Source organism: Colletotrichum gloeosporioides (assembly GCF_011800055.1).
Source record: "Colletotrichum gloeosporioides strain Lc1 chromosome Unknown consensus_71, whole genome shotgun sequence".
Lineage (NCBI taxonomy): Eukaryota > Fungi > Ascomycota > Sordariomycetes > Glomerellales > Glomerellaceae > Colletotrichum > Colletotrichum gloeosporioides.
In genome coordinates this window covers 44,517-66,943 of record NW_025544716.1, presented here as the reverse complement: position 1 = coordinate 66,943, position 22,427 = coordinate 44,517, and the positions used below count along the sequence as shown (strand labels likewise).

At 52.2% G+C, this 22,427-nt stretch overlaps 6 protein-coding genes and 1 pseudogene across 7 annotated transcripts; 3 read left to right on the top strand and 4 right to left on the bottom strand.

The window, feature by feature from the left end:
- Window positions 1-2,133: 2,133 nt before the first annotated feature.
- Window positions 2,134-2,896, bottom strand: GCG54_00010201 (uncharacterized protein; the record flags this gene model as incomplete). Its single annotated transcript, XM_045410131.1, has 2 exons — window positions 2,134-2,649; window positions 2,708-2,896. 2 exons carry the CDS (start codon window positions 2,894-2,896, stop codon window positions 2,134-2,136), a joined length of 705 nt encoding a protein of 234 aa, XP_045260086.1.
- Window positions 2,897-3,585: 689 nt separating this feature from the next.
- GCG54_00010200 (uncharacterized protein) lies at window positions 3,586-4,073 on the top strand (the record flags this gene model as incomplete). Its single annotated transcript, XM_045410130.1, has 3 exons — window positions 3,586-3,596; window positions 3,653-3,885; window positions 3,934-4,073. 3 exons carry the CDS (start codon window positions 3,586-3,588, stop codon window positions 4,071-4,073), a joined length of 384 nt encoding a protein of 127 aa, XP_045260085.1.
- A 1,279-nt stretch (window positions 4,074-5,352) lies between these two features.
- On the bottom strand, window positions 5,353-6,896 carry GCG54_00010199 (annotated as a pseudogene). The gene is made up of 2 exons: window positions 6,096-6,896; window positions 5,353-6,010 (listed from the first exon to the last, which is right to left on the bottom strand). Coding segments are annotated over exons 1-2 (1,459 nt in total).
- A 70-nt stretch (window positions 6,897-6,966) lies between these two features.
- GCG54_00010198 (uncharacterized protein) lies at window positions 6,967-11,450 on the bottom strand (the record flags this gene model as incomplete). Its single annotated transcript, XM_045410129.1, has 3 exons — window positions 6,967-9,826; window positions 9,893-10,367; window positions 10,664-11,450. The coding sequence occupies 3 exons, from the start codon at window positions 11,448-11,450 to the stop codon at window positions 6,967-6,969; spliced, it is 4,122 nt and encodes a 1,373-aa protein (XP_045260084.1).
- Window positions 11,451-12,578: 1,128 nt separating this feature from the next.
- GCG54_00010197 (uncharacterized protein) lies at window positions 12,579-15,866 on the top strand (the record flags this gene model as incomplete). The annotated part of the gene is made up of 6 exons (XM_045410128.1): window positions 12,579-12,961; window positions 12,989-13,616; window positions 13,672-13,778; window positions 13,876-14,078; window positions 14,138-15,453; window positions 15,510-15,866. 6 exons carry the CDS (start codon window positions 12,579-12,581, stop codon window positions 15,864-15,866), a joined length of 2,994 nt encoding a protein of 997 aa, XP_045260083.1.
- A 309-nt stretch (window positions 15,867-16,175) lies between these two features.
- On the bottom strand, window positions 16,176-17,114 carry GCG54_00010196 (uncharacterized protein; the record flags this gene model as incomplete). Its single annotated transcript, XM_045410127.1, has 1 exon — window positions 16,176-17,114. One exon carries the CDS (start codon window positions 17,112-17,114, stop codon window positions 16,176-16,178), a length of 939 nt encoding a protein of 312 aa, XP_045260082.1.
- A 2,188-nt stretch (window positions 17,115-19,302) lies between these two features.
- Window positions 19,303-20,950, top strand: GCG54_00010195 (uncharacterized protein; the record flags this gene model as incomplete). The annotated part of the gene is made up of 3 exons (XM_045410126.1): window positions 19,303-19,440; window positions 19,656-19,700; window positions 19,913-20,950. The coding sequence occupies 3 exons, from the start codon at window positions 19,303-19,305 to the stop codon at window positions 20,948-20,950; spliced, it is 1,221 nt and encodes a 406-aa protein (XP_045260081.1).
- Window positions 20,951-22,427: the final 1,477 nt, after the last annotated feature.

Here is a 22,427-nt window from a genome sequence, read left to right as displayed (position 1 = left end):
AATACTGGGCCGTCGACCATTCTCAAGCTATCCCAATGATTTGTCAATGGACCCCTCTAAAGACATTCTGGGCAAGCTGTGCGCCGATTCCGACTGAACGGCCATTTGCGGATTGACAGCTGGAACATCCAGAGACATGCTGCCCAACCAACCAGGATAGACCATAGCCGCAGGAACACAAAGTTGTGAAGAGTGAGCTGACCACGGGAAGCTGCAGGATCACACGGCGGGTCACCGGAAGATGTCGGCCTCGTGTGGTTGGGGGAGGAGGCTGGGGAGAGCCCCGGGCAGGCTGGGCTTGCGTACCGAGTGGTAGTCGCCGGGCTCCGGCCCAACATCGACGGTCTCGATATTTGAAAATTGGAATGGGTTCCATGACGAAGAGTGTACCCGTTACGCGCGCTGTGGTGGATATGTTGGATTTGCACTTTTTCCCCCAAATTTTCCTAGCTTACCCTAGCTGCAGTGAAATTGAACTTGGGCTCCCTGCACGACATCCCGAGGAGTGGACATCAGGGGTCTCACAGCGGCCCCGGTGCCCCCACTGATCATACGACGTCTCGGAACCGGTCCCTGAGGGGGCCGGGTGAGCCGGTAACCGGTACCCGTTCCGCGGTCTACCGTTGGGGACAATGCCTACAAAGAGGAAGGAGATTTGGCCTTCCAGAGGAGAATTTGGCATTATCATCTGCCGAAAAGGAACGAGTCCGCCGTTGAACTGGCGATTTCACTGGAATTTGTATGCAGATCACCATGATCACACCATCAAATCAAAACACGAGAAATAGTAATATTTACTGGATACTCTCAATTAGTCCAGAACATCTGCCTTCAAGATCAGGCAAATGTGCCCATTGGGTTATTTCCCGAAGCGTGCCAGAGGCGCCCTTGGTGGCGTTGAAGGATTCAACAGCCACAGGACTAATCCCAAGACTTTCCAGTCTCAGAACATTGGGCCGGCCCGGGTGAGGTCCCACTCACCCTTCTCGACTGATTCGGTGTGTCTAAATAGTTTCAATCGCGCGCGCTAGGTTTATCCCATCACCTAGGTGTGCTACCTATGAGGCTGATGTGGGGGCACGAGTTGAGAGTGGATTCTGCCAACACATCATGGCTACCTTACCCCAAAGTGCTGTTTGCCAGGTTGTCGACGCAGCTCGAGAAATCTCGGAAAGTTAAAATTGGTATATCCGGCACAGGACGGAGCTTAACGAAAAGAGCGACAGTGTCTGGAAATATTGAGGTTGAATTGGTCTTACAAATGGCCGCTGGCAGCTACTGACCTGCCACTGGCCAAGCATGTAACACCCTCTCACCGAACCAGACAATGGAATCATGAATCGCAGTCTATGAGCATTGTGCCAAGTGGCTGACCAAAGTGGCGTGATTAAAGAACTTCTACAGCAAATTCAGGCTCAATAGACCTAATATCGCTTGCACTGCGGGTCCGGTGTGCAAGTTTGGCGCCTGGTATTGCTTTTCCCATGGCGCAGCCGTCGGCCGACTTGCAGAGGGTGAAACATAGTCGCACGGCAGGGCTGTCGCCATTAATGGCTCACCTAAGGAGCCTGCCGGCATCTTAACTCGGCAAATGGGTTCTCACGGAATTCAACAACCAGTGATTGAAGGCAAATTCCTGCTTGCGCCGTATCGGTATCGAGATCAAGGAAGCCTGGCCCAGGATCATCGCCAGGATACGGCCATCCCACAGGGCTATTCCGTCCGATTTCAGCTCGCGATAGATGGGGCTACGAGCGGGAGATCTGCAATGGCCCCTGTGTGCAATGCAGCACCCGTACACGTGTAATAAAAAAGTCTTCCCGAGGGCAACATTGATGATCTGATCCTAAAAATTAGCCCTGCAAGTAAGAGTGGATCTAGATCGGGCCAGGCGCGTGGAATCCGGGGTCGCGGCGGCGGCTGTGCCCCTTACCACAGGAAGCTGTACCCTCGGGCGTGTTCATCGTTATTCATTGTGGCTGGCATGGCTTTACAAATCCAACGAGTGGATAACTGGGATCAGGCAATGTCCTCTCTGTTCACCTAGCACATCGACTGTCCAGATTGGACGACATCTGCCAAGGTGGCCAAGCTATGAATCGCCTCCCCTTGTGTCACTCCCTTCTCCACATGTCAGTCCACTTCTGGTGACTCGAGCTGCACCTCAGGCTCTCCCGCTTTAGCGTTGTTCTCTTTGCCTTCCTCGCCGGAGGTTTTGCCCACGGCCTGCTCCTCCTTCTCTTCAGGCTTCACTGGCTTGACAGGCATCTCCACGCGCACGAGATCCACCTCCAAAGCAAGGCAACCCTCCCCGAGTTTCGACTTTAGCCCGTCCTGCTCGACATCGAAGTACAGCGACCAGAAGCCGTCGTTCTCAACTACAAAGAAGCCCTCCCAACTGGCAAAGGTGAGCCGGTGGTCTTGCCTGGTGCAGTCGAAGGGACCGTTGTAGTTGTGTTGCGCGTACGGACGGGTCCCGAACTTGACTTCATACGTGTCCCTGTCCACGTAGATCCAATTCATGATCGGGGGCTCGTCGCATATGGTCGATACGAGGCCCGCATACTGGGCTTCGGGGTACGGCAAGAAGTACCCTGCAAATTGATGGCCGAACGCCGAGTCAGGGTCGGTTCCTGTGTCCACGAAGAGCTATGTAGATGTAAGCGAGTGAACTTCGGAAAACCGAAAGGATTGGAAGGGGAGATACCTTGTCTCCGGAGAGAACTACATGTTTCCCTTCGAGCTCTGGGGAGTATTTGGTGGATTTGCGGCACCGGATAAGCAAGTTGTTCTTCCGACTGCGATGTTCTTTTCTCCTAGCTGTCTGTTGCGTATGTCGGATGGCCTCCGCCATGCCGAATGCCGCCGAGAACGCGACGAAAAATGCTGTGACCATTGTGTGAAGTGCAAAATGTGCTTGTTGTCTCTGAGGTAGCGTTCGGCAAGAGGGGCGTTGCAGCTCGATGGACGTAGATTTATGCCAGTGTCTGACAAATTTGCCCCATGTGTCTGGCGCGCCTCTCCCGACACCTTAAGTGCGAGCAGGCGGTTGAACAAGCATCATCCCCCGAGCATGGACCTGCTTTCTTTTGTTGGGAGCTGCGGTGAACATCCGTCGGGTAGGGCGAGGAGCTGAGTTTTCACTGCAGATATCTCCGCCGTGGCATTGCACAGTAACCGTACACAGAGTGCGCATCCTTGTCGAGAATCCCAGTAGCAGAGGTCCTCCCTTACGTCCGGATGAAGGGAAATTTGGGAGTCCACCAGCTTCAGTTACATATACTCGAAATGTCTCACAACACCAAGCTCGGAAAAGGATAAAGAGGAGGCCAGCTCCCGCCAAAGATGACTACCTTTTTCCTCAGCAGCACCAAAGTTCCTCAGTCTCATCGCAGATCAGCTTGGAGATACCAACGCCAGAGTCCTTCGCCCAAGAAACCACCAGACAAGCTCGCAGATACTCAACCGCCAAAACCTCAACTTCGTCATACAGGCAAGCTGTGGCATAAACGATCTCACGACAACCTCGACTCCGCTTCAAACCATTCACGATCTTCTTCGCGTTCTCGACCGAACACCGCCAGAATGTCTTCCCCGTAAGTACCATCAAGCCCCAGTTTTGCTTTCATATCCAATTGATTCTTGCCCCCAGTACCAAGAACTCCAACCCCCCGACCAGCTCCACCACTGCCTCCTCCAACCTGTCCTCCTCTACCAACTCCGCGTCTAACAACCCCAGCTACTCCAGCAACACTACCGCTCCCAGCAACTCTCTCAGCACCAGCAACCCCAACAACTCCCTCAACACCACTAACACCAACAAGGAGAACTCTGGAAAGTCCCTCCCTATGCCTGGCTTGTCCGGCCCCGCCAACGGACCCGTCGGTAAGTCTCAAGTCTCCAATGTTAAGCTCACTCTCTAATCTGGCACAGGAAACCTCCTCAAGGGTCCCGTTGACGACAACGGCAAGCTCAAGGACGCCGGCCTCATGGTCGGTATCAAGCTTGACCTTGAAGCCGAGGTTCACCTCACAGCTCGGGTCCGAGGTGACATCCTTGTTGGGCTATACTAGGCTGTCTCGCGCACAAGAGGTCAAGATCGATGGTCGGAGGATCAGGATCGAGGTCGTATGCGAAATACTCAAGATGAAGTGTGTCGACGAAGATGGCAGGTGTGTATCTGTTAGTATCGTGAGCTATACGTGGCATTTCTGGGTCGAAGGACGTGGCACTGGCAAATTGTTCATAAACACGATAGCTTGCGATTAATCAAGTCCGTATCATTATTATTATTGCTGCCTGGTTAAACGTGTGTTTATCAGTAAACATTCATCTCTCGATAGTTCTATACGAGGAAGAGTCACTTCGCAGCATCAGGTGACGGGGCGATTGCATTTCATTCATGCGTGGCTGGAGTTTGTATATGCATCAGTATCAAACTTGATCGTCGGCGCAGACGCCTTGTGCCCAGGAAGCGACGTAGCAGGCGTTAAATAATACAAAGGGGGGAGAAACGGAGCTCACACAGGGTCCCTCTCTTTGATGCGTATGGTTAGTTTGATTCAAACGATTATCGGATAATGTAGATTGGACAATAAGAACTATGATAGAACAACCGAGGAAACATTACTAAGAGACCCAATTTGAAGCTATTGATGATTCGCTCAAATTGGAAGAAACCGGAGAACAACATACGCCCCAAACTTTCATCCTCAGCGTTTGACAAGCCTGTGAAATTGAGACCAAAATAGGACCTCTTCCACTTTCGTGCTCAAACCAAGTCTCCCGCCATTCTCATCCGTACAGCTGTACCCACCAGACGCAATCCTGACTGATTCTGATGGAACCAACTTAGATTCCCTCCTCGTCTTTGCTCCTTGATCAGGAGGCACGACCTTGCCATGGAAGTCTTGCTTCATTTGTCCCAATCGCGACCAGTATTGTTGTGAGGATTCAGTGGGGCGCCGTTCCCACGGCCCTAAAATCACCATCTCAGCCTTCGTGATGCCACTCCACTGCATCAATTGCTCCGCAGGGGCATCAGATTCGTCTGGGGGTGCTTGCAGCTTGAATTGATCGGTAAATCGATCAACGAGTAGCCAGTGGGAGATGCGTGCTGACTTTGTTGAAGCCTCGACTGCAGACCAATACTTTCCGCGTCCTTGACAGGAGATAGAGGCGCCTTGCCGTATCAAGAATATCACGGATTCCAAAACCCCGGCTTGGCAGGCGGCAATCAGCGCGGATCCATCAGGGCATCCCTCAAAATCGATTCGACTCCCCATCGAGAGAAGATTCTCCATGGTCTTGATGTTTCCGACGGCTGCCGCACGACAAAGTGGGCTCCACGCGTCATTGGGTTCCATATTTAGGAGCTTTCGAAAACTTTCGAAGGACATCCGACGCCGATAGAGTCGAAACCCAGATGTCAGGCAAGCAACAGCCGGAGATCCAGGAGATATGCAAGTTGTTGAACAGGGCATTGGTGTGAGACTGAGATTCTGGAAATCCCCGTTGAGTAGGAAAGTAGTCATGGACCTACTAAGCATGCTGAGATGAAGGGGAGACCAGCCGCATCTGTCAGTTTGATAGGGGTCAACAAACTTCGCGTGAGTCTGATAAACATAGAGGGTAGTATGCTGTGCATCTCTGCTGTGTCCTGGTAAGCAAGTAGGTAATGCAAAACATTGAGCCCCATATGGTCTGTCGAGTTCAGACTGGCCCCGAGGCGTAGTAGATAAAGGATAATGTCGGGCTGTCGACTGTGACAAGCTTTCGCGAGCGGTCCTGCACCTCTGTCATCCCGACAGTTCAAATTACTGCCTGCCTGGACGAGCATTGGAACGATGACTGGCATGGGACCATTGCTGTTATGTCTCTCAATTGCCAAGAGAAGGGGCGTGCGACTCATTGAGTCTCTGGCTTCCAGATCCGCACCAGCAGTGAGAAGAAGTCGAACTGCATGCGCATTACTCATTTGAATAGCTCCGTGTAGGGGCGTCCTCCCCATCTGCATTCGATTCACGGCAGTAGAAACGACTTTAAAACTCGGTATGCCGTACCGCTCCCTGTTGCTATATCAGCTCGTAAATCACCACCGAGTATGGAATCACTGACCCATAACATGACTCGTTTGCTTTCAAATGCTTTAAAAGCAAATCTAATCCGTTATTGTTTTGCGCGTTAACGGCGAGGTTGACGAGGCCGTTGGGTTCGCTTAATATGCATCCGCCATCCGCAAGGTATTTATCCAACATTGCTGGCAAGATCTGACTCAATGATGGTCTTGAAATAATATACTGCATTGATGATCTGTCATTTCCATGGTGTACGTTAGCGTTTGCGCCACTTTCCAAAAGCCACTTGGTGATAGGCAATCTTCCGAGCCCAATGGCGATTGCCAAGGGAGTTTTGTTGAAGCCGCCGTGAAACATATCTATGTCAACCGAAGACTTTTCTTTCAAGAGAGTTTGACAAGCAGATAGATTGTTCGCCCGAATCGACCCAAAAACCGCTTTGGCGAGTGCCGCGGATGACGCATTCTCTACCTCGGAGGCTACACCAGGCGAGCTAGCTGTATGCATCTTCAAGCGATCGATGATGGCCTGATGGTTAACTTGGTACGCTAAAAGCAATGGCGTCATTCCATTTGATCTCGGAGTGGTGTCGCTGTTGAGTTCCAACAGCCTTTCAACTAAACTCAAGTTGCCGGTCTCAACAGCGATATGTAGAGCCAGCCGGCCGTCGGTAGACTGAGCATTTATATTTGCGCCTCGCGAAACGAGGATTTCCAGAGCATCTTGGCATCCCCAAAGAGCTGCAAAATGGACAGCAGTAAGTCCATGATCCGTCGTTGCTTCCAGGTTGATCGACGGTACTTTGTTAAGGAGGTCCATAAGAAAATCGGTTGAGCCCGTAGCAGCAAGATGAAGTGGCTTTACAGCGGCAAGGCTTTCTGAACCACGGCTATCGACATCCAATTTCCCAATTCAATGTCCCATAGGAGTCTTTCGGTGAAATGAGTTTCGATAAGAAACCTGTCGCATTTCGGAAAGCTGCCATATGAAGTGGACTCCATCCGTCTTTGCATAGGATTGTGAGATCAGCTCCTCGCTCGAGGAGAACGCTTGCCAGGTCGAAATTCCGCTCTTCCAAATGATAAACCATTCCTGGTGATTGAAAACGGGTAGTGGTTCGAAGGTTTGGATTTGCACCCGACTCTACTGTAATTTCGAGGATCTTACGCCTGAAATGCGCTTTATCTCGCGGATTGGAGATGTGAATGAGACCCAAGCCTGAATTCGGATTCGTTTGATTCAAAAAAGCCGGAACTGCGTGTTTCAAAAGATTTTGAAATCTGGAAACGCTTTTGTCGTTGATTGCTGGTAATGCGCAGACATGCTCAATTGCGGAGACACCGCCAACCCGTCGGTTGACTTCAACGCCCCGCTGCAGCAACTGCTCCACTGCCTTATCGTATTGAAGGCTTGCCGAGAGCTTCAGAAGTTGGCATGCTGAGGGTGATTCTTGGAATGTTGACCAGTACTCTGTGCTTTCGATCAACAGGCAAATTGTGGAGTCGGCCAAGGGAAAGTTGGGTGTGCTCGGATTCTCTACAAAGACTGAGAATACTGAAGATAGAGATAGAAGACCAGATTGTGACTGGACTTTCTCGTAATGCCTCAAGACACCAGTGTGTACAAGGCTGGTGAATATCTGGTCAGCGGCTTGATACCCTTTTCTCGATGCAGGAAGCGAAAAGCCTTTGGTGTAATGGTCCCAAATTCTTGAAGCCTCCACATCCTTGGAATCAAGAAGAAGAGGCTGAATCAAAAAGTTCAGTATTTCCGAGGATGGGGGATCGAAGTCCATGATCTCAAGGTAATACTCCCATGGCATCTTTCCATCGCTCTGAAGCTCGCGAGAACCGGGTAAAAGCTCCTCAAAACGGGCAGCGAAAGCGAAAGTGGTTTGAGCCCCTAACCGATGTAGAGGGGTTTCGCACAAGTAATCGGCAGGTGAAGTCTGGAAGCCTAGGCCCAGGAGCCGATCCAGTATCTGATCGGTACCTGATTCGGCGATCAGTAAGAGAATGGGAATCGGTGAATCCCAGGCCCCGCATCCAAATGCTTCTTCTTCTGACAGTATCTGGGCCAAGTCTGTTTCCTGTTGCTCTAAGGCCAGCGAAAATGGCGTGTGCCCTTTGTTATTGCGCGCGCAGAGGTTGCAGCCATTATCCAACAAGACATCTAGCATTGCTTCGATTGCAATTTCCCAATACGTCTCATCAACTGCATCCCTCAATGTTTCATGATCACCGAGCACCAGATTATGCAACAGCGTGTTCCCAGTGCTGAGATCTATGATAGATGACAGGTCTATGCGTGCATCGCCGGCCGCCGTCCGAAGTAAATCGATATTGATCTCATGACAAGCCCATTTTGCTAGCTTTTCGAGGCTTAGACGATCCTCAGATATGCGAGAATCAATATTGTATGTTTTGACGTCGTCTGCGTCACCTGCTAGCATCAGAGAGAATCTCCAGACGATCCGGCAAAGCTCCAAATGCAAGGCTGACTTGTCAATCATGCAGCTCAGAGACTTGCAAAAACGACAGAGTGAATGCATTCGCTCGGAGCTGACATAAGTACCGTCGCTATCAATGAGGCTTTGCAGTTCTTGAGACACGCAATCTAAATCACTTCGGGCTAGTGTGGTGCCTTCAGTGACTAGAAGCTCCACGACGGAGAAGTCGAATGTCCGTGCCCAACAGCTCATTGCCAGGCTGATGAAGCTTTTCGGCGTCCCGCGGAAGCGTTGAATGAATATACGTATGGTCTGGAGCGTATAATGGGTTCCGGACGTGTCTGTTCCCAAGCAGCGTTGGGCCTCATTCCATCTGTCGAAGGTTCCCCCACATAAAAGCTTCAGAGACCCGTACAGACAATCCAGGGAACATTTAAAGGCTCTCTCAATCAAAGTTTCTTTTCTCTGACACTCCATATCTGCGAGGAGAAAAGAGCTGATCTCCGGTAAAGAGAGCGTTGCGGCGAAATGCAACGGATGGAAGTCGTTGTCGAGGATCTCCTTTATTAAGTCCACCTTCGCATGATTTCCAAGCTTCACAGCCCAACTTCTCATTTCCAGAACTAAAACCACAGCCCAATACGTGAAGCATGGCGTTTTACAGGGGTCGAAGAGACACTTTGCACTTGCTAGCATAGCAGGGTCTTCCCACTCCTCTCTTGAGTAGTACATCCAGTGCGTTGCCGCATAGCTGTATAAGGGATGATCCTGAGCTGTTTTCTCAATCTCCGATAGGTGTTGAACAGTCGGTGTTGGAAGACGATTGAAGTTTTCGAGTTGGAGATACTCTAGACATCGCATTGCCAATAGTCTGTTGCATTTGGACCTTGAAATGCTAAACATCTGGAACTCAGACGACCTCAAGACGCCGCTCGTCAAAAATTCTTGAACCGAAAAGTGAGCAAATTCCAAATATTGGCCATCGTTTGACCTTCGAATCAGACTACTGCAGTGCCGAGTAATTGCATCTTCCCGAATCAAGCCGGATGCCTTTAACAGCGACCCATTTGATGGCACCGAGAGGATTTCCCGTAGCTGTGCAATACTGAGCTTCGGATCAGCGTAGGCAATGAGGTCCAGCGTTATCTGAACATATGATCGCTGTGCGTTGGGGACTCTTTCTAGTATGCGCATGTATGTCTCGGGAAGGTCGGGTGGCAAACTGCGTAGAGCCTCTCGGCACTGCTCATCTGACATGCAGTACCCAAGATTGTCGAGTTGGCACGCAACCCAACGAAACCTGTTCAAATGTCAAGTAAGTGAAGAGCCATTAAATTGGCGGCCTTCGGAGTTTGAAAGAACGTACATTCCGTTTGCTCCCTCTACTAAGCCATCCACAATTTCGCCCTCCAGGGAAAGGTCTTCGAAGTGTAGTCGCTTGGTCCTAATCCGCTGCTGAATTTCTGAAGTGACATACTCGGTTATGTCTTCTTTATGAGCTGCTATTTGCACGTTGACGAAGTCAATTTCCGGGTCGGAAAGATGATCTCGAATGTTGTCTTCATCGCGACTCAAGACTGCCATTGAGATCTCATCGGAGCTTTCGGCAATCGCGCATAAAGCCCGGACAACCTCTCCTGTGGTATCTTGGCATTCATCCAGACCATCGATTATCAAATATACCTGGTCGAAGACTTGGGCCATCGTTAGGATGACTTTGATTAGGTCATCTGGGTCAGGGGAGCCTGATAAGCCTTTCTCGGGATGAAGCTCGCAGTAATATTCTTCCAGCATCACGTAGGCTTGTTCGTTCTGCTTCGCAAGCTGATGGGCTAAAGCCCCTAAAATGCTGGCCCAGCGCTACTAACCGATCAAATCAATTAAATTCAAATATTCTACTTAAAAGGTTCTAAGTAGTATAACACCTATAATATATAACCTTTAGAGTAAATTATATTATATTTAGATTCTAAGAGCTTAAAGCTCTCTAAATATTTAATAATTATTAAAATAATATAAATATTTCTCTTATAAATCCTAATCAAATCTATCAAATATCAAGAATGCCCTCGATTTGTTTGATCGGGTAGTAGCGCTGTGCTGGCCAGCCTCTGTGTTGTTTCATTCTTGTAATCACAGAAGAAGAAACCGGTTGCTACCGTATTGGAGCTTCGTCCCAGAGCGTGTCCAATGATAGACCCCGCGAGAACCGTTTTGCCTGCACCTGGAATACCACTCAGCCACAGTCGTGACCCAGGACTCATAAGCCATGTCTGGAAGATTGGTAGACGCTCAAGCCACATGCCAGTTCTCGGATGTCGCAGCTTGACACTCATGTCGTAGTTAGGCTGCGGGTTGTAAGGTAGAAAGAACTGGAGGACACTTTTCCGGTGAGAATCCTCTTGAATCCGTACCACGATCTCTCGGGTCTTTTTTACATCGGCTTGAATATCAGCAGTCGTTCTTGCCCTATCCTCTTCGTTTGCCAAGCAACGTAAGAGGGCGTCCATGGAATTGGCCGTCAAGGCTAGGTTGATGTTTTCTTTGTGTCGGGAGAGGTCGGCAAGCAATTCTTTGGTTTTCGAGGACGTGTATGGCCACATAAGCCTCTGGAGCTTGCCTTTTGGGTTGGTGTCGTACTTTCTTGTCCTCTGGGAAATTTCGTTGAGGATGGAAGCGCATCCTTCGATGTGGTGCATTCGGAAGTCCTTGTTGAATGGCTCATCTTCCATCTCGTGGCCACTCGCTAACCTCGATAGCATGTTCACGGCGCCTCCTAGCAGATTGACCTCTTTGCGAAGGTCGGCGACCTCCTTCTCTGCATTCTTGACTGATTTGATATACTTTGTCAAGCGTAGAAAAACTACATCCGCGAGAGTGACCAGACCGGCGATGCTAGCCGAGATGCTCAGCGGGTCGGCCATGATGGCACAGCCTGGCGCATTGCAGCGCTACAGAGAATGATGAGCTAAGTTTCTACAGTTGTTTAGCGAAAATTGAATGGCGTAGAGGGTAAGCTGGACTCACTTCTACGATGATTGATGTCTCGAAGCGCAAGCATTACGCTGGCATTGTCGGGGGTTCTGTACTTCACGCGCAACGCCGCGAGGTATCGGACGACCGTTATATCCCCTGGAACCTGATGGGTTGCGCGTGGCGGTTCGTGGCAGATTTATTCAGAAGGCCGGGAGACATTTGTCAGGTATCCCTCCCTGTTCGCAGTGGACGGGAAAGTACGGCAGGCTGAACAGGGTTGGGTGCATGTTGCAAGGCAGTTTCGCCGCAGTGGTTGCGATCTGGTCCACATCCCCATTGGTGGCCTTCTCGTGGAATACGCCTCACTTTTCGTAGCTTGCAGGAAGGAGGGTGTGGATGCTATCAAAGGGTGGGTGGGCTCTGGCGATTTTGCACCCATATTGACCGACACCGTCAGCCTCAGGTCCCTTCTGTGGTACGAATACAGCGTTGAATGACCCCATGATGTGCACCTGGTCCCAATCGCTTGAACTTTTGACGCTTCAAGGACGCTAGAAGCAAGACCGCTAATCGAGTGGGGTTGATGGCCTGTAGATGGGCACTCACTGGATCTACGGTGCCCAAGGAAGTCATCTGGATGCCGGTCTGCTCGCGATTCTTCCTACAAAGATCCTCACCATTCACGTCGCTGGAGAGACATGCAATCTTGAGAAAATATTCGGCTAACGTACCGGCGCAGCCCTCCAAAACACGACAAATGAAATGGTACTGCTCGAAGTTCCAGGGGGTGTTCGTGCCAACCGTACGCCTTCGAGCTGCTTGCTCCCGGCGATGAAACTCAGGTTTTTCTGACTGCAGACAATGCTGTATGGCGGAGTAGCAGTGCGCCTGGTCCGCCAGGGCGCCAAATCTCACTGCATGTGCATGAGGCATAGCCCAGAGGCTCATCCGTAGGCAACCTGTCGAAGCCTGAGACTTCTTGTCTGCCTTTTGTCGCAAGATGCTTATCCTTCTGAACATCAGCGGACTTGACTCTGGTCAGTTTCCATGATTCTCTGCGAGCTCCATGTGGCGATATGGCTGAAATCGTCGGCATCGTCTTGGGCCTCGCACCTCTGCTGGTACAAATTAGCAGCGGGATCGACAAGCTTCGCGACATCCGCCAGAACATAAAGGAAGCTCATAGTGAGGTGGACTTTCTCTTAAGTGAGCTGAAATTCATGGTTTGTCTCATGCAGTCGGTCGATGATGCCACATATCGTGACGACCAGGCTTTCACTCATTGCCAGCGAAGCTGCAGCCGAGTCCGCAAGAGTCTTGAAAGGCTGATAACAAGGATCATCGAACGCCCCAAAATGGGTGGAACATCGGTGTCGAAACTGTGGATCTTTCGTCATCTGAAGGAAGATCTTGTAGCGCTCCAGAGGGAAATCGATTCAGCCAAGATAAATCTGAGTTTGTAGGAGCCGTCTGTCCACGCCCTCAGCTGCCTGATGACTGATACCTGGGACAGATTGCTTCAATCAGTTCAAGTCAGACATCTATGCCTCGAAAGCCCCTCGTCAGAAAGCTCCGCTCAGCCAGCCGGACTCGGATCGACTGAAGAGTCTTCAGAGCTGTGTCCGGAGCCAGCGAAATCCCGGGCCATCGATGTCGCGAAGACGCACCAAGTAATCAAGCGCCAAAAATTGAAATACCGCCAAGATTGCTTGTCGAGATCTTGTTGCTGTCAATGTCATCGCTCCGAGAGAGCCTCCGGGCGCTTCTGGGCACTCGACTACAGCCTCATGGGAATATTCCAAACATGCAACGTGGAAGAATGTAACGCAGCGAAGTATGGCGTGAATCTTCGACTGGCTTTGACGCAACTTGGCATCTATCGATCCGTTCTCATAAAAATCCACTTTCTTAGTGGATCGGGATCGTTTTCACCTTCATTCGGTCTCCAGACTGAATGCACCGTCCCGTACACATCTCCAGGATTTGAGGTCATTTGGAGATGCGAAAATGGAATGATCGAGTACGAAGATGCTCGGAATCGTCTGATCCACCTCCATCGCAGTGATCCAAACTTTCAGTACCACGTAAATCCTGCTGGGAGATCCTATGTCGAGGTATTACTTCCTGTGCCCTTGATGAGCAACCACCTTTTGCTGAACCTTATCATAGGAGCTCTTGCGTTGTCCATGGGGAGGGTTTGCTACCCGGGAGCAGTTCGGGCTGCTCCAGCTGCTCATGGGTGACTTGGGAATGATAAAAGGCAGCATGCATCCTCGGTAAGTAAACGTTGAAGTTCGCACATGGCGAAGCGGCTTGCGATGGGACACTCAAAATGGACTGTCAGGGGTTTGAGTCTGACATAACGTTCTGTAGATTCCTCACGCGATGCGCGAAATGGATTGGGGAAGGTCCCCACCTTGATCTTCTTGAGTCACTAATGCATCTTGATTTCGACGCTGGAGAAGTAGAGGCTCAGGAATGGCCAGAGCCTTGCTCATCAAATTGGAGATCCGAGAGTGTCACTCCTGATCCCTTTTTCGTTGAGTATATTAGCATCCTTTGCAAGGATAACCAAGGTTCGCCGAGAAACATTCCCCATCCGCCCGTTTCCAACTAGGAAACTAACTAGTATCAGGTTTTGCCGGTATGACACCTATTCACGAGGCCGTCTTGTTTGGATCACCACAGTCATTGAAGACATGGATCGAGCGGTCCAAAAAAGACGAGAAGAACTTTCTTGGCCAAACTCCGCTTCACCTCGCAGTCTACAAAGCTGAGCACTTAACGGCCCTACTTGAGTCAGGTCACGATGTGAATGCTGTCGACAACTATGGAATCACGCCCCTGATGTATGCAGCAGCCACAGACCAAGAGGAGGCTCTCTACATTCTCATCAAGGCACATGCGAACCTGCAGGCAGCGGACAGTCGATACCATCGCACCTTCTTCGACTACGCCATTGCCAGGCGGAATTGGTGTCTGATTTACAATCTTCTCTTGCTGATCAAACAATCTGCCAAGGAAGAAGTGGCAGAGTCTTGGGTGCGAGCAGCAATAATTGACGCCCAGCTAGCTATTCCGAACTTCGATTATGACAGCCCAATCTCTCTTCGACACTTTCTGGCGCTGTGCCAAGACGTTAACTTCACCTACGATAATGGAGAAGACCGAAGGAACAACTGCCTTCTCCACGACATAAAGACCGTCTCCTACTTGGAAGCCTTGATTGATAATGGATTCAAAATGATCAACCATGTCAATAGCCTTGGTCAGCACGCTCTCATTAACGCTGCAAAGCATCATGACGTCGCAATGACTGCCAGACTCTTAGAGCTCGGAGCAGACGTCAATCTCGAAGACAATCAAAACCGTACAGCAATCGGGCATGCGCTGAGGGGCTTGAGCACTAGCGACATCAGTCGAATCTGTTCAACGATGGAAGTTGTGAGAACCTTACTTCGGGCTAATGCGAATGTCCTTGTGAGAGATCGTTGCAGTTGCCCGTGCTCGCCGACAGGGTGCCTCACTGCTACAACACACAAGGGCTGTAGCGACCGCTTTGGGTGGGGGCTTCACTTTCCAATATGGTCATTGGAGTGGCTCAACCTGATCCATGAACATCGAGGCGTTGAAACTGCAAGAGAGTTTGCTTTGTCGCTCATTCGTGAGGCGACACATGAAGATCTGGATATGACCCATGTGTGTTGCGAGTTCCAACTCGACGAATGCCCCATCGGAATCATTCTTGGGTCGAAGAAATCCGCAGATGACATCGACGAAATCCTAGACGAGGAACAAGAATTCACGGCCATTCTGAACAGTGACATGAAGCAGAGAAATGAGGAAGAATACGAGGTTCTTCTTGACTGTTGGTTCGCACTGATTCGAAACTTAATTCGAAAAGCCACTTGGAAGGCTGCAGAAACCAAGAGGCAAAAGCCTCCGCGAATGGTAAGCGTAATGCGCATATTTAGGATTAGCAACATCAAGGCTGATTGATATTATAGCAAGGCCCCGAAATTGACTACAAAAACGATTGCTTCGTGTACAATACAAGTGTAGATATGGATCAGTACCGAAATCCAGTACCAGGCGTTCAGAATTCTATTTGCATGTACGTGTTGTGGATGGAGCACGAGTATCACCATGGACAAACATCCCAGCTGAAGACAAACAAAAGGGAAGTCTGGTATTCAAAACGGGCTTCACTGCTTTGCAGGCTGCTTGGAATCATTGAAATCCCCGTGGGGTCTCTCACTGATCGGGTCAGAAAGCTGCAGCCACTATATGTTGATGGTCGTAAGGACCCCATCGATCCTGAGCCATACATGGAGCACTTCAGGGCCTCTGTAAGTAACCAATGAGTTATTAAGGGTGAGAGATACCTACGGAATTGTTCAAGAAGCTACGAGGGAATCGTTACTGGAATAATGTTATTGTTGTTTTTGCAAATATGACGGGCTTTGCGGTGATCAAATTCCGGAATCAGGCAAGAGGACCACACGGTCCCTGGCTGCACCGTTAGGAAGCGATGCTCATATTTCGGCACCGCCTTTCGAGGTCGCTGGCTCGGAACTGGTCTGACGATCACATGAAATAAAACATTATTCACCTATGTTACGAGCGCCGGCTCCAGCGCCAGCGTTCTGCATAACGTCCATACCTGAAGTTGCTTAACGAGTGCAAAGCCAGAACCCCGTCGCCATCGCTACAACTTCAAACTTCTCACCTAGAGTTCCCCGAAGACCCGTCCCGAAGAACTTGAACCTGTAAGGCTCCGCCGAGCAGCATGCAAGACACATGGAGATGACAGCCACGATTTCCCCTCTACCGGTGGCTTGCGCCGGCCTCTGAGGACCCGTCCCCTGAGGCTTGAGAGGTGCCCCGTCACCAGTCCGGATTCCAGGCAGCGTCGTCGGCCGGGGCAGCCATACCAGCTGGTAGCCCCAGGTACATCCCACAGTGTCCTTGATCGTCTTGCCGCCTGTGAAGTTCCACCTGAATCGCTCGAGAGTGAGCTCGCCATTGGTCACGATGGGTATCTCAAAGATCCACCGCTGACGGGAGCTGACGAACATGCTGCCACTGCTCATGGTCGTGGTGAACTGCTCTTGGTGAAGTTCCGGGCGAGCCTCGACTGTAACGATAATGGACCGCATGAAACTCATTCCAGGCGATTTGCCGACTGTCACCAAGGTGTCATGGCCGTCGGTGGCGCCATCGCGTATCGTGATTGTCCCTCGCTTTCCACTAAATGTTCCAGCACGGTAGGCGGCATAGCTGTGTTTCTTGTCGGGCGAAAAGATGCGGAACTCGGGCCATGGCGAGATCGGGCCCCAGGTCCGCAGTGCGGGTGGCATTTTGACCGTGTCGGAATCAGCAATCGCGCCGTTGGATGTCGAGCTGCCGGAGACTGATTCGGAGCGAGTGTTGTCGGGCGCGTATCGGGGCGGCTGTGATGACGGAAGCAGCTTGTCCGTTGGCTGACCCATTGTCCAGCGATAGGACGGAGGGCTCTCGTAGGAACCGCCACTCGACATGGACGCGATCGGGATAACCTCACATTCGACCGGGTTGGTCCTCGGGACCAGAACGGGATCCCTCGGCGACATGCTGTTCAGGAACTAGGGCGTCGGGTGGCTCGAATTTCGCAGGAGTCGGACAGGCAGCCGGACAGGCAGCACACATCAAAGGTATACCGGACATTGCAACTCCAGGAGACGATCGCACGAAGACTGAAGACCGCATCTAGATATAGCCCAACTAGCCACGCTGGCAGACGGCTCCTGTGAAGGAAGGCTCGGCATTGATCTGGCAAGCGTCGTTTGACATTTTGGCAGCCTCATAATGCGGAAACACCGCGACTCGCGTTATCATTGGACATTTTCCTCGTATGGAGGATTTCTGAGTGTGGCTTGCAATCCAGCCTTTATTCTTTTCGGAAACCTAATCCTGCATACTCTAGTCCTCGTGTAGGCTGCATAGAATTTTGCTATCTTTAACAGTCGCTCGGACGGTAAGCTGACCGAATTATTCATGCATCTAACGGTCGGTGCTGCTTTGGAGCAATGTTATTCGTTTACACGGCTTGAGAACGGTGGAAGGATCATTTGCCGGTCACCGCTTGCAATGCCGGGCCGAAGTGTGGGTCAATCCGGGGCTTACGGAGAGGTGGGCCGTCAACGGCGCCCCACCTAGACCGGAATGCCGGCCGAGACATTGAGTGCCGACGCTGGAAAAGCCTTCTCCAAGACTCTTCGCCGTTGGGTCGCATCGCTGATGCCTGGAATGGAATCATCGACAGCCTGCAGGGGATATTGGCTTGGCAGCTTACCGGTGCCACTGACATCCCTTTGACCCCGAGAAAGCCACTTTTAGCGCGACTTGGCTGCAGCTGGCAACGGCCTATGAGGTTGAGCTAGCAGCTGGTATCTCAGCCAGACAGGTCTTCTATAAAGCTGATCTACTTACTTAACCAGGAAACCTGCTCCACTCGCCGGTAAAAGCACGCTAAAAGTGGCTTTCTCGGGGTCAAAGGGATGCGCCCCTGCCGTCGCCAGTTTCGAAGCCCGAAAATACCTCGAACAGCCAGGGCTTGCTGCAGTGGGGGAATGGCCCTGCACATGGGAAATCCGCCTGGGGCTTACTCAGGACATCCCGGTTGACAGGTCGAACGGCTGGGGGATGGGGATCGAGACTTTATTCTTCGGCGATTCTGGAACTCCTAAGACGCAATTAAGTCGCCGTACCACCCATTGCTGCAGAGCAAAGGCTCCAGGCGCTGACTCCGGACCCCAGATGATCTCCCGCAGGCCGACGGAAAATCATCCAGGCACCTTTGCATCGCAGTCGGCTAAAAAGGACCAAATGGACAAACCGTCTGCTGGACCCTGGCTCGTCTCGGCGCATGCAGGACAAAACGAGGTGCCATGTTCGTTCTAGCGCCAGGCACAGAAGATGGTGCTAAAAGATGACCAACACACGCCAACCCCCCCAACGTTGGAATCTCTGATCCGTCGCGTTTACATTGTTCGTCGGCGATGTCTTGCGATGGAGCTGCTCGCGATGTTCCAAGTGTCCCCATGGCTCCCTTTAAAGCTGAAGACCAAAAAGATCGCGCGCACGTGTGAAACGATCCAGATTGGTTGATTCTGCGAACTCCTCAACGCCACCACTTCTAATCGTCGGCGCACGAGGTCAAAGCCTTTCATGAACGCCCCCTGACTGCAATTTCCTCTCCCAAAAACAGCATGGGGGGTTGCAACCACTAAACGCCACGAAGCTGCCCGCTCATCAAGAACGGCGGGCTGAACTGTCCGCGATCCCAATGCAACCCACGCCTGCAGGGCCTCTCTTAGGACGCCACGGTGCTAGGTGCCCACACACCACCGCGTCCGAGTTCCAGGCCCGAAATCGCCGTCAGACGGGAATGGAATGGAAGGGTGAAAGAACAATCGCGCAGCTTCATAATGGCGGCCTGCCCTGCCTCACGCGCCCATGGCCTCGCCGTTTTGACAAAAGTCCTCTCTCTTTTCTTCCTGTTCGGGTTGTTTTGCCCCCCTTGCCTCTTGATCGGGCCTTCCAACGGCTGACGGTCGAGTCTCCATTTGGACCGTGTTCGCTTCACGTTGTACGGAATAGCATCATTGACGGACGTTGTGACCGTCAAAACCCGCTCGCTCGCCCCCGTTGAAGTGGGCTGCATCTGCCAATTCTGCGCAACATTGTGCGTTTCTGCGTTCGAGAACCCAACTCTAATCATTCAACCGCTGGGACGAAGGAGCAAAAAGGACGACGATGATGATCAGGCCGTCATCTTGGGCCCTGTGGGCTACGACGCTGTCAGTCATGCTTGGCGCGTCCGCCGTCGCGGGCCAAAAATTGGAGGACGTCCTCGCGAAGCAGGCCAATCTCACAACTTTTCGCGATCTTGTCAAGGTGAGAAGAAAGCAAGAAAGCACAGCCAGCGGGCTCTCAGAGCCTGCTGCATCATCACTAGCCAGTGCGAGAGCGCTCTTTGATATATACAGAGGCTTGAGGGTCGCATAATGCGCATGCGCAGGCGACACTCAGATCCCCGAATCCACTCCCCCACGATGTCTCAAGCCTCGAGAAGGACCAGAAACAGCTGGTTGACTGACTCGAGGCAACAGGGAAACAGCGAAATCTTCTCGAAGCTGCCCAAATCCGGCGTCACGGTACGTTATTTTGCATCCCAATCAGACCCCTTCAGCTGTCAAACCTGCACGAAGAGCTTTGGCGATGCACCTAGCGACAGCGGCATTACCCTCTCTCCCTTCGCCCTGTCACGCTTAGACGAACCGATGGGGCCTCATCGTGCAAGACCTTCATGCAGCGCGAACAAAACATCCCTATTTTTCCTCGGGACACATCTTCTGACGAACGCCAGATCCTCGCGCCGAGCGACCAGGCCTACACCAAGGGCCAGGGCTGGGACTCCGACAAGGACGGCATCCCCGTCGCGCTCCAGTACGGCATCATCAACGCCAAAATCGCATTCGACGCCTTGTTCCCGGGCAACTCGTCCATCGAATCCACCCTGCTCACGGACGCGCGATACTCCAATGTCACGGGCGGGCAGAGTGTGCTGGTGACCAAAGGGCCCAATGGCGATGTGGTCGTGACGTCGGGCGTGGCCCAGCGCACGACGGCCGTCGAGACGGACATCGAATTTGATGGCGGATATGTTCAGATTATCGACAGCTTGATGGTCCCGCCGGCTCGCATTGAAAAGACTGCGCGCGATGCGTATACTGATCTGACGTCGTTCCTGGGGGCGCTGTACGCGACCGACCTGGTGACTGAGTTCGCCGAGACGCAGAATGTCACCATCTTTGCGCCGCGGAATGCCGCCTTTCAGCAGATTGCGGGCACCGTGTCCGCGATGAGCAAGGAGGACCTCCGCCGGGTGCTGCAATATCACATTGTGCCTTCGACAGTGTACGGCAAATCAGCCCTGATGAGTGGAGCGAAACTTCAGACGGGGGTCAATGGGAGGAACCTCAGCGTGACGCTGTACAACAACGACATCTTCGTCGACTCGGCGCGCGTCATTCAGACAGACATCCTCATCGCCAACGGCGTCATCCAGATTCTCGACGCGGTGCTCAACGTCAACTCGAACAGCACGACGCCCAACGTGACCGCAGTAACACAAGCGCCCGTCTTCACCGTCACAGGCAGCGCGGAAACAGGCACCGCGGCACCGACTCCATTCGTCTCCGCCCTCCCGTGCACCACGGACTGTCCCGTCACGGGCAGCGCCAGGGGTGGGGCCGGAGGGACGGCGACTGGAGGAGTCAGTCCCAGCTCGAGCACCGGAGGTGTGGCCGCGGCGCGATGCACTGGTGGTCTTGCCGCTGCAGGCGTGGGGTTGGGGTTGGCTGTGGGTGTGTTGGGGATGGAGGCCATGGGTGTCGTCGTCTGAGGCGGACGGGGTAGCATCGGGGGCAGGGAAGAAAGATGTAATGTCGAGATGGTTCATGGGATAGTTCGGGCGAGAGGCTCAAGTCGACTATGCTGCTCACATGGCTGATCGATTGTTGGTGGTGCTGCTGCTGGCAGATGCAAAAATGAGGGGGAGGGCGGACTGTGTTTCTGCGTTGTGCGTGTGCCGCTGTGCCGCGGAAAGGGACCGAGAGCGGACGGAAGCTGAGATACCCGTGCATGATTTGAGAGCTGGCTTCGATGGTAGCCTTGTTTAGTTTTGTCGACTGTTGGTGTCTTTCCCCATTTGATCTCCATGATCTGCAGCCCTCTTTCGTGTTCGCTTGTGCGTTTGCTGATGTTGGGGGTGGTTCGGCTTCTGCTTCTCTGCCTCATTCTGTGGGAAGATAGACTTAAAAAGTGACGAACGATCAGCAAACATCCTACTTGGCATCGCCAATCGAATTCTGTGCCTTATCGTACGACGCGACTAGAGTTTCGCACCAATAACCCCCTTCTTCGAACTCTGGCGGCTTGGTGAGGGAGATTCACGCAGATGCAAAGTAAGGCGTCTCCCGCCGGGGCGGGGAAAAGGGTTGGAGGTGAGGGAGCAGCGCGCGCAGAGTGTCCAGAGGGCGCGCGGAAACGGACAGCTGCCGCGGAGTTTGTTTACGGGTCTTGGTGTTTTACTGGCCTGGGCTGCGCTTCATGAGACTCGAGTGAAATTTGACACCTTCATCCGTGCACCCACGGTCGCGAGAGTATCGGGGGCCTCTCGTCAAGCTCAAAATGATCTTCTGCTCGCTGCTCATCACTGTTGATCAGCGAGCGATAGGGCTGTGAAATGGAGTCAGGCGATGCTGGGCCAAGTCAAACGGGGACCTAAGACAGAGCCAGCTCTAGCGCCGGGAGAGTCCGACACAGGGGGCTAGAAGCCAGAGACACGCGAGTCGTTCCTTGTAGCATGCTACACAAGATCTAGCAGCCCAGAGTCAGTCTTTGTGTTACTGGTGCGGAATGCGTTTCCTCCGGCAGATCTGCTACAGCAGGGAAAGGCTGCCAAGGTAGAGCCAAGGGGGAGGCAGCGAGAAAGCTTCACCGGCCGTCTGCTGGCTGTGTGATCCGATAGACTGCGGAGAGAGAGTGACAAGAGAGAACAGACCAGAGGAGAAACATGACTGGAGAGTGGGACGAAATTGTTCATGAGGTGATGGCTTGGGGCCAGAGTGCGGGGACAAATGGGCGACTCGACACGGAGAGGATGCTACGGTACGGTGACTCTGACTCTCTAACTCTGGGGCCTCTCGCCCAGCCGGTAGATAGCCGGCGGAAGTATCACAATGGGATAAATCGTGTCTGGGACATGTTGTGGGATGAGCCCTCTTCAGAATCACATTCTTCAGACACAATCCCCCGATTGCACCGAAACATCAACCCAATCACCCGCCAAGGCCATTTCGACGGGTCTCTCGGTCCCC